The following is a 10,662-nucleotide window of genomic DNA, read 5'->3' as shown; positions in this document are numbered from 1 at the left end:
TCTGGCCCCTGCCATAGTACCTGGACCTCACCCCAGGAATGTATGTATATAGTAGTTTTTCCCCTATGCTCCTTTTGCATTTTTAAGCTTACCTCAGCAGACTCGTGTTGTACTTGTCCTTTTGTGCTTGCCTTACTTCGCTTAGCATACTTTCCTCAATTTCTTCCCATGTAGTGATGCCCTTCATGCGTTTATCACTGCTTATTAGGGATGCATAGTACTTAGTTGTATGTATGTACCACCATTTTTTAATCCATTCATCCGTTGATGGAAATTTGGGTTGTTTCCAACTCCTTGCAATTGTGAACTCTGCTGCGATGAACATTGGAGCACAGATGTCTGGCCGTGGTTTGTTTCTTTCCTCTTCTGGGTATATGTCCAGTAGAGGGATTGCTGGGTCATATGGTAGCTCGATTTTCATCTGTTTTAGATATTTTCAAATCAATTTCCATAATGGCAGTACATTCCTAGAGGTCCACCAGCAGTGGATGATAGTTCCTATCTCCCCACAGCCCCTCCTACACTGGTTGCTTTCTGAATTTTTGAGTTGGGTCATCTTTGAGGGTGTTAGGTGGTATCTCTTTGTTGTTTTAATTTGCATGTCTCTTATGGCTAATGATTTGGAACATTTTCTGATATGTTTATTAGTCATTCAGAATTCTGCCCTTATGAAACTCCTGTTCAGGTCATTTGCCCACCTTCTCATTGGACAATTATTTTTTTTCTTTTTGGAAGCTAGCAGAGTACTGTAGATTTTAGTGATAAGGCCTTTGTCTGATGTGTCATTGCTAAAGATGTTTTCCCAGTCTGTGGGCTCTCTTATTACTCACTTGGTGAATTCTTTCTATGTACACAGGTGTTTTATCTTCAGTATATCCCACTTGTCAATTTGTGCCTCATCTGTCCTTCCCTATTTCTGATAGTCTATGGTTTCCCTGTGGCAAAATTCTCAGGTTTGTCCCAATTCCCTCATTGATGGCTCTAATAGTTTGGGGTTTTACCTGAAGATCTGTGATCCACCCTGAGTTTATTCTTATGCATGGAATGAGGGAAGGGTATTGCTTCATTTTTCTGCAGGTAGATATCCATTTTTTCCAGCACCATTTGTTGAAGAGGGTATGTGCTTCCCATTTGATATTTTTGGAGCCATTATCAAAGATCAGTTGTCTGTATGCTGATGATTTTATTTCTGGGTTTTCAGTTCTTTTCCATTGGTCTGAGTATCTGTCATGATACCAATTCCATGCGGTTTTGACCACTGTGGCTGTATAATAGGTGCTAAAGTCACGTGAAGCAAGCCCTCCCACTCTGTCCATCTACGTGAGGAGTTCTTTGCTAATTCTGGGCTTCTTCTCTCTCCAACTGAAGTTGGTAGTCAGTTTTTCCAATTCTTTGAAGAAAGATGATGGTATCTGCATCAGGAAAGCATTAAACTTATATAGTGCCTTAGGCAGAACTGACATTTTTACTATATTGAGTCTTCCAATCCACGAGCATGGGATATTCTTCCATTTGTGGAGGCCACTCTTGGTTTCTTGTAATAGGGTTCTGTAATTTTCCTCGTACAAATCTGTTCTATTTTTAGTTGGTTATAGCCCTAGATGTTTCAATGTGTGCTTGACTATTGTGAAGGGTACCACCTTTTTGATCCCCTCTTCTGTGGGCTCGTCTGATGTGTATAACAGTCTGATAGACTTCTGTTTGTTGATCTTGTATCCTGCCATATTCCTCTGTTGCTTCTAGTACTCCCCTTTTGGAGCTTTTAGGATTTTCCATATATAAAATCATATCATCTGTGAATAACAATAGTTTCACCTCTTCCTTCCCCAGGTGAATACCTTTGAAGTCTTTTCTTTTCTGTATGTTGCATGTTAAGACCACCAGTATTATGTTATGAAGACTCCTTTTAGTTTAGGTGGCCCTCTCTTCCAGCCCTGGAATAAATAAATATGCTGTCAAAATATTAAAATATATATATTTTGCTATGAAAGCACAGCTTAAGGGGGACTCTCTTCTCATTCTTTCTACTGTCGTACAAGCAAATTGCTTTCCCTACGATAGTCTTACATATAAATGCTGGGTGTTAGTATCCATGGGCTCACATGATTTACATCTTTATTATAGCATTTTAAAAAATTCATGAAGAGATGATTGTCAGGGTTTTGAACTCATAAATAGGAGAAATGGTTTTGGGATTGTCCACCTTACAGCCTCTACCCAGCCTTCACGAGATTGGTGCGTTCATATGTCAGAGCTCTCTGATAGAGTTATGGTCTGGCTTTCCATTCCCATTATTTTACTCCAGAGCTGACACAGCTGAGAGCCGACTCAATTATCTGTATACACGTTTGCATATGTGGTTACTCTCAGAAATAAGCTTGGAAATTTTGAATACTTGCTTTAAACATTTGAGTACTAACTTCATAGATTTAAAAAATTTTGTGTCATTGTTTGTTTACATCCGAGAGGCTTCATGGGAGTGTCTGTTTATGGATTGTTAAAGATCCCTCCGGCAAAGTCAAGACTCTTTCAAGTGGACAGTTTCTTGAATTATAGCACAGAGATTTTAATGCCTACCTCAGGAATGATAGGGGTCTTAAACAGGCAGACTTATTTACTAAAGAAACCTAGAGTTTTCCTAGATTGCCAACCTTAGCAAGACAAGAAATGTCAGGGTGACAGAGTTTAAGTGGCTCTTTTCAGATTAGTTACATTGATCCTCTATATTTACGATGCAAACCAGACTCCCAAGAACTGTTTAATTAAGTGAAAGTAAGTCTAGCTCCTTTGGAGCAGAATGATTCCATGAGCAAATACATAGCAGCAAATGAAGGAAGTGGGGGGACATTATTATGTGCTTCATAGACACGGTGACACTTTGTAACCCACTATCAGGGATCCTAAACAGTGATTGGTTGGGAAAATTATCAAATGACTTTAAATTTCGGCAGGTACAAAATTGTCACGCAAGAGTCCAGGACAGTGTGCCACTCTCTGTCTTCAAAGAGAAAAATAAGACATTGTGGATCTTCAAAGTCTCTCTAAAGGCTGGCTGGTAAGGTAAGCTGGACATGCTCTTTGCTCAGGACCATCTGATTCCTCTGGGAAGAAATTTGAAATTCAGTCAGAAGTCACCTTGATTTTGAGAAATAATTAGATATTTTTTTCTTCCCTTGTGACTTTTAAATTAAGAAGCAGTATTAAAACATAATGGATAATTATGTGACAAGGTATGATTTTTTCATATTGAATCACTAAAGAATGGAAATGCATCCCTCCCACAGTCAGCATGTTAAAATATCAGTTAGATATAGTCAGTCAGAAACATGTAAGTAAGATGGAGTAAATATTTAAAATCTGAAATATTAACAGCATAATGTGTGATTAACATATTTTATGCATGGTTCACGACAACTTACTTTTTATCCAGAATGTGCATCTCCTCTAAGCTGCATTTTAGCCTCATTAATTTAGAAATGAGATCTAGCACAGGATATTCCCTTTATTTCAAAGACTGGCTGATGCACTCATTTATAAGCCCATGAAGGCAAAGTTTATTGCCCGTTTGCAGACTGAACCTCAGTGGTCACTACATTTCCTGGCCCCTGAAATATATGTAGAAAAAGAGTCAATGTTTATCTAAGGAATTACAATATTTGCCACTTGACTTCCTTAGTTTTAAAGCTGGATTGAAGAACTTCTACTCGGGTTACCTAGAGATTCAGACGGTGTCACACTCCTTTTCCCTCTTATTGTATTTTGATAAATTTGGGACAAGAAAAACATGCCATTAAAAAATTAGCAAGTTGAAGTGGACATTTGATAGCCAATTGGTTGCCTTATTAGCTCAAATAGCCATTTGATGACTCAAAGTAAAATTCCACTTGGGGTTTTCATATTTAAAAACAAACAAACAAATATTTGGACCTAAAGTAAGCTTTGCTTTTCCTGCTTAATTTGGCAATTGCTAAATCTCTTATTTGTGACAATAAATAAATGACACTGAAGGGGGATCATGAAATTCTGTTTCTAGACTGGCACAATGTAGGCCTTTTCACTTATAGTCTTACAAGACATTTACCTGCCTTTGCAAACAATGAAAGCATCAATTTGGAAAGGTTCTGGAATGGAATGGTCAGCTTGCAAGAGGGCAGTATAGAAATGGAATGTGTCTAACTCTGGCCTCCGTTTCAGGTAGTAGCCCCTCCAGATCACAGTTCAGACTAACTTTCTGCAGAGTCTGCGGTAGTTGGGGTTGATCCAGCTAACCACAGTATAACACTTACTGCACAGCTATCCTCAGCGTCTATTCACAGAGTTCTACATTACCCTAATTCAGGGGTCAGATCAGCTTCACTTTTAATCTACAGTATATATGAACAGGTCTGCTTGTTCCTAGATTTCTGATGAACAGCAGCAAAAGTAAGCAACCCCCCCACCCCCCTACTGATCTCCCACCCTCCAGCAGCTTTGGAAACATCAAAAAATGCAACCCATTGTGGTCAAGTTGATTATTTATTTACACGGATTACAGTATATAACATTTATTTTAAAGTATTGAAATAAATAGTTATTGGACTGTTTCTGAATCCCTAACCGGGATTTAGGACCATGCTTTTAGAACTCCTAACTAATAATGGATATCATTAGTATAAAACTAAAGAATTAAACTCACTGCCATTCATTGGTGCTTACTCAAAACAACCCTATTTTACCAAGTACCCCAAACCCATACACTCACTGACATGGAGTGGATTCGACTCATGATTTCCTATAGGACAGGGTAGACCTGCTCCTATCGGTGTCTGAGATTGCACTCTTTAGGTAGAAAGCCTCATCTTTATCCCGTCAAAAGGCATGTGTTGTCAAACTGCTGACCTTTCGGATCGCAGCCCGATGGGTAACCACTAAGCCACCAAGCTTTTCCCAAATACTCACAACTGTGGTTATAAAACTTGCCTTTGAGTCAACTCCAATTCACGGTGACCCCATGTATGTGGGAGTAGAACGATGCTCCACACGGTTTTCAATACTTCGGATTATAAAAAGAAGTTTTATTGGCATACGCTTCACATATCATACAATTTAATTGTCCAATTATATTAAAGAGAGTTGTGCAATCATCACCACAATCAATTTCAGAACACTTGCTTCTCTTACTCATGATTGTTAGCGCCCCATGAGAAGTAGGTCAGGAGGCTGCTTTCTTGAGGTGCTCTGGAGAGATTTGAACTTTGAAACTTTTGGTTAGCTGCTGAACATGTTTATATCGTGCAAAGACTCCAAAAATGTGCTAGGCACTGCTGATACTGATAAGTACTCAACAACATTTGAAAAATGTCCTGTACTATTCATTGGAATATAACAATCATTATATTTTATATGATTGGGCCTTAATAGAATCTATTTGGGTCCCAGGAACTCACAGAAGTGCAGGGCAACATATAAATTACCTGGCAACTTTCAGCAATGCAATGTGCTGCCAATGAGGTAGGTATTCAGAGCTTGTTGAGTGTCAAAGAAGAGACACACCAAACATCTTTAAAAATGGAGCCAGATAAAGCTTTCCAGAGAAGATTCTTCTGCCAAAACTCACATAACACTGAAGTGCAGGGAATATAATCATTCTAAATGGAGAAACAAAGGCTTAAAAATAAATATCATTTAAAAATTTTAAATATCACACAGCAAATATTGAAGCTACAATTTGAATCATGGTTTCTCTGATCCCTAAGTTCCCTTACATTAGTAATTTCCTTCCTTTACATTTTAGTATAGTTCAGTTGGTGTGGGTTTTGGTTGGAGTTACAAGCTAATCTTCGTAGAATCAGTGAGTACTTGATTAAGAGAGATGTTATTAATATAAGGAACAGCAGAAGAACAAGATTACGGCTATGTCTTTTGTGTAATGGTTGTACTTTTGCACAGTGGTTGTGTGTCTTCACTGGCCCAAGCAGAAAACCTGAGGGAAACTGCAGTCATGCCCGGGAGTCTCCATGACCGCTCCTGTCTCCTCTGGGACACTGCAGCTGGCAGAGTGCTCATGTTGGATGTCTACTTCTTGCCACGGAATAGGGAAAATGCATATAGACCCAAACAATGTGTTCACTGTTTTCTGCTTTCTAAGTAATTTTGTCCTGTCTTCTTTTTATTAGCCATTGATGAATATTCTTAAAGAATATGAAGATAATAATATATTTTTGCATTTGGGCAGCAGCGTGGGCCATTCCAGTAAGTATGTCTTCCTAAAAAAAAAATCTTCTTGTGATATTTAACTTAGTTTTAAATAATTGTTCCTCTTTAGATTTTTTAGCTAAACTTATTTGCATGAAAGACCTTACAAAGATATCTTTAGGATCTCAAAAGCACATTTTCCATCCAATTCCTATTTTCTTTCTTCCATTTGTAACTCATGTCTTATTAGAAGGATTCTTACTTTAAAAATTCACTCATATAAATTTACATCCAATGTTCAAAAGTTAAGGAGGCTTTGTCCATCTTTACTTCATGGTTTATGAATTTCATTGTAATATTAATGAAGCCTCAATTGTTCAGGAAGTTGTAAAGAAAGAATTATAAGAAAAAGTAGGGTTCATTTTCCAATATATGAAAATAGCATTGTTTCCCTTATAGAGACATTGTGCATATCTCTTTGTAAAAGTAATGGTAAAATTTTCCAATGTGGAAAAGTTGGAATATACTGGCAAGTGCAGATAAAATAAAATAAGACTTGTGGGTTTATTGGTCAGCTTCCATGGTTAACATTTTTGTCTACACCCACTCCTCACTTACCAACACTGTTAGGTTCCCCAAACTAGACTGTTATGTGGATATAGTGCTGGTAGGCCAGTTCTATCTCATAGCGATCCTACATATGACCGAATGGCAGACTGCTGGGCTCTGTGCCATCTTCGCCATTGTTATTATGTTTTAGCCCATTGTTGTAGCCACAGTATCAATCCCTCTTTTTGACTGTCTTCCTCTTTTCCACTGACCCACTACTTTGCCAAACACGAAGTTCTTTTTTTTTTTTTCACGATAAATGTCTGAAGTACATGAGATGAAGTCTAGCCATCCTTGCTTTTAAGGACCATTCTAGTTTTACATCCTCCAGTACAGCTTTGTTGGTTCATACGACAGTCCACTGTCATTCAATATTCTTAGCCAACACCATAATTCAAATGCATTAAATCTTCTTTGGTCTCCCTTATCCATTGCCCAAATTTCACATGCCTATGAGGTGAATGAAAATGCCCTGGCTTGAGTGGGTGCATGTTAGTCCTCAAAGTGACATCTTGGCTATTCAAGACTTTATTTTTTTCTTCACACTTTAAAGAGGTCTTGTGCAACAGATTTTTCCAATGCAATATGTTGTTTCATTTCTTGAATGATGCTTTCATGAGCATTGATGGTGTATCCAAGTAAAATGAAATTCTTGACAAATTCAATCTTTTCTCCACTTATCATGATGCTGTCCATCAGTCCAGCTGTGAGGATTTCAAGTTTCTTTACATTGATTTACAATCCATACAGAAGGCTGTGAAAATTGGTATTATACGAAAATCGAGGATGACCACAAAATACGTGATTACATCCTAACTTCCAAAGCACTGAGAAGTCTGGCTCAGGCAAATTGACACATGACTTTAAACACTCAGTATTTCTTTCCTCTTGCCCCCTCAGCATTAGTTACTCTCAGAATCTGTCATTAATGACAAAATAGTGGATAGTAGATTTTTTACTATTGTTATAAATGTGAAATGTTGGACAAGGTGATAGTTGATGAGTGAGAGGGGTTATGTATATTCATAATGTGAAACATTTCGTATGTAAGTAGTTGTACATTTTCTCTTGGAGAGCAAGGAATGGCATAATTCTTAATTTGGTTTCTGCCCTTTTTCTGGTCACACCTACCACTGTATGCAGGAGTGTACTATTGGGAGAGCCTCCTTGTACAGGAACACCAAATGTCTACCCTCCTTTTCTTTAAAAATGATGTTTCCCCTTCTACAATTCAGTAAGTGGTGTGGTCAATATTTCATTGAAATGAAATATAGTTTCAAAGTGAATATTTTGAAAAATATCCATATGCCTGGTTTAAAACCGGTGAAGAACCTCTTCCTCAATCTAATTAGATTGCATGTTGGCCTCTGTCTTATATTGGGTGTGTGTAAATAGTTTTTCATTTTGAAGTATTTTTGTTTTGGCAGGTTCCTCAAACTAAACCTTTGGAGAGAAATGCTGTTGACAAATCTTTGAATTTATATGCACTAGCAAAATCAAATGTGCCAATACAGGTATAGACTATGTCCTAATTTTGTTTTAATTCCACTAACTTACCCAAACTATTACCCAATATTTGTTTGCTTTACTTCAAGCTGATATAGCTGATAGCCACAATTTATCTTGAATTGTTGCTCCTTTTTCAGGGTGATTTTAATGCCAATGACACCATCAATGAAAATGGTGTCCCTGTGCACGAAAGGGAAAGAGGAACACAACCGTATAACAAAAAGAGTTGCAATGGAGAGACTCCTGGATCTGAGTGTCTAGAAGTAGTAGGAAAGGGTTCTTACACACACTCTGTGCTATCAAATGAAGAGGTGAACACTGGGGATGGAAATGGGGACACAGGAAAGCCTGAAACATACGGTTATGATGCAATATATGGAAATGATGACAGCGCCACATTAAATGGCATCAGAGGAAAAGTAAACATCATTGATGGTGCTGGAGCAGTAACTGTGAGCAACAGTAATGGAAATACTGCTGAGAAAAGTGGAGATATAGGATATACCACTCAGTGTGAGGGTACCACTGTTAGCCCTGAAGATGGAAATCAAATGGCTGGAAGCAATAATAGTACAGACTATGAGGATGAAATAAACGTGAATTCCTGTGGAAACGAGGGACACACAGATGGAGTGACACCTCAGCAAGAAGGAGAGATCAATGGGAATAAGGAAGCTGAGGTCACTCTAGGGACAAGTGGAACGAGCAATGGAGAAGATACTGGCTTGGATGGTTCTGATGGGAGTCCTAGTGGGAATGGAGCAGATGAAGATGAAGACCAGGGCTCTGGAGATGAAGATGAAGAAACGGAACATGGAAAAGAGGGTGCTGATAATAGCAATGGCCAGAACGGTCAGGACAATGGAAACGAAGATGGCACTGACAATAGTTTAGATCAAAATTCAATTAGTACTGAAGATGATGATGATGCTTCTCATACTACTAACAGTAACCGTTCTGATAACCTCTCCAAGAGTGAGGAAGAGGCTGGCAGTATTTCAGAAGAAAACGATCATCAAAGAATAGAGAACACCAAAGAACTCAATCACAGAGAAAGCAAGAATGTGGAAAATGGAGTCCCTGAAGAATCACAGCCAAGCGCTGTTGTAAAGAGTCAAGTTAAGGTTAGTTTGTAAAACTGATTTTTCCCAATGCTGTCAGTTTGTAAAATTGATTTTTCCCAATGCTGTTTAACCTCCAGCTCCTAACTGGTGGTAAACTTACAAATAAATGACAAGTACCCATGTACTATGTGTGTTTTGCATGCAAATTACTTGAATATTTAAATATGAAAGATAGAGTCACTACTAGATTTTGGTATTGAACAGTCTTGAAAACAAAATATTTCTGAAAATAATTTATTATAATTCTAGAAAAAGTCTTATGCTAATTGTGTTTGCATTGGATAATTATAACAGTTTCTATTAGTCAGGTGTGGATGAATTCTTACAAAAGACTTTCAAGTACTGAACAAAGCACATTTCCACAAATAAACTCAGCTAAAGTGATGTTTTTCTAGATACTGTCCCTAGTTGGTGTCCATCAAACAGTGAAATTTTGCAAGAAAACATTTACTGATTTGTCATTTGTTTTTCCCTTGCCCCATAGGAAATAGACATTGGAGGTCCTAGCAATAACAATAGAAATAATATTACCAACGATGAGAAAGAGAGTAAAGGACAACCTGGAGTGGTCATCGGCAAAGGAAATGTCAGGACCCATGGAGAAGCTGACAGCATGCAATTACCAGGCCAGATATCAGAATCTGGAAATAAGGTTGGACACAGCGAAATCGGCAGTGACAGTAATAGTGATGGATCTGACAGTTATGCTTTTGATGATGAGTCCATGCAAGGAGATGACCCCAATAGCAGTGATGAGTCTAATGGCAATGATAATGCCAATTCTGAGAGTGACAATAACAACAGTAGTCAAGGAGATGCTTCTGAAAATTCTGATGAATCAGAAGATAATGGCAATGACAATGAGAGTGACTCAGAAGGAGGAGATGATGCTGACAGTAATGGCACATCAGATAGTAATGATAGTGACAGTAATGAAGATGGTAATGATGGGGATGAAGACAATGGTGACTCTGAGAGTACCTCAGATAGTACTGACAATAGTGAGAGCAGTGATAGCAATGACAGTGGTGACAATAGCGATAGCAGCGACAGCAGTACCAGCAGTGATAGTAGTGACAGCAGTGACAGTAGCGATAGCAGTGACAGTAATGACAGTAGCGATAGCAGTGACAGTGGCGGTAGCAGTGATAGCAGTGATAGCAGCGACAGCAGTGATAGCAGTGACAGCAGCGACAGTAGTGATAGCAGTGACAGTAGTGACAGCAGCGATAGCAGTGACAGTAGC

At 38.4% G+C, this 10,662-nt stretch overlaps 1 protein-coding gene across 1 annotated transcript in view; it reads left to right on the top strand.

The window, feature by feature from the left end:
- The first annotated feature begins 3,028 nt into the window (after positions 1 to 3,028).
- The window catches only part of LOC101649488 (dentin sialophosphoprotein), an 8,791-nt gene continuing 1,157 nt past the window's right edge, over positions 3,029 to 10,662 (top strand). The window contains exons 1-5 of the mRNA XM_004703421.2: positions 3,029 to 3,060; positions 6,156 to 6,231; positions 8,211 to 8,297; positions 8,430 to 9,416; positions 9,901 to 10,662. Coding sequence (XP_004703478.1) covers positions 6,181 to 6,231; positions 8,211 to 8,297; positions 8,430 to 9,416; positions 9,901 to 10,662 — 1,887 coding nt within the window. The 5' untranslated portion in view covers positions 3,029 to 3,060; positions 6,156 to 6,180. The remainder of the gene's footprint in view (positions 3,061 to 6,155; positions 6,232 to 8,210; positions 8,298 to 8,429; positions 9,417 to 9,900) is intronic.

This window comes from Echinops telfairi, unplaced genomic scaffold (assembly GCF_000313985.2).
Source record: "Echinops telfairi isolate 266 unplaced genomic scaffold, ASM31398v2 ScPeMD7_7468;HRSCAF=8506_0, whole genome shotgun sequence".
NCBI lineage: Eukaryota > Metazoa > Chordata > Mammalia > Afrosoricida > Tenrecidae > Echinops > Echinops telfairi.
This window is presented reverse-complemented; position numbering and strand designations above follow the sequence as displayed.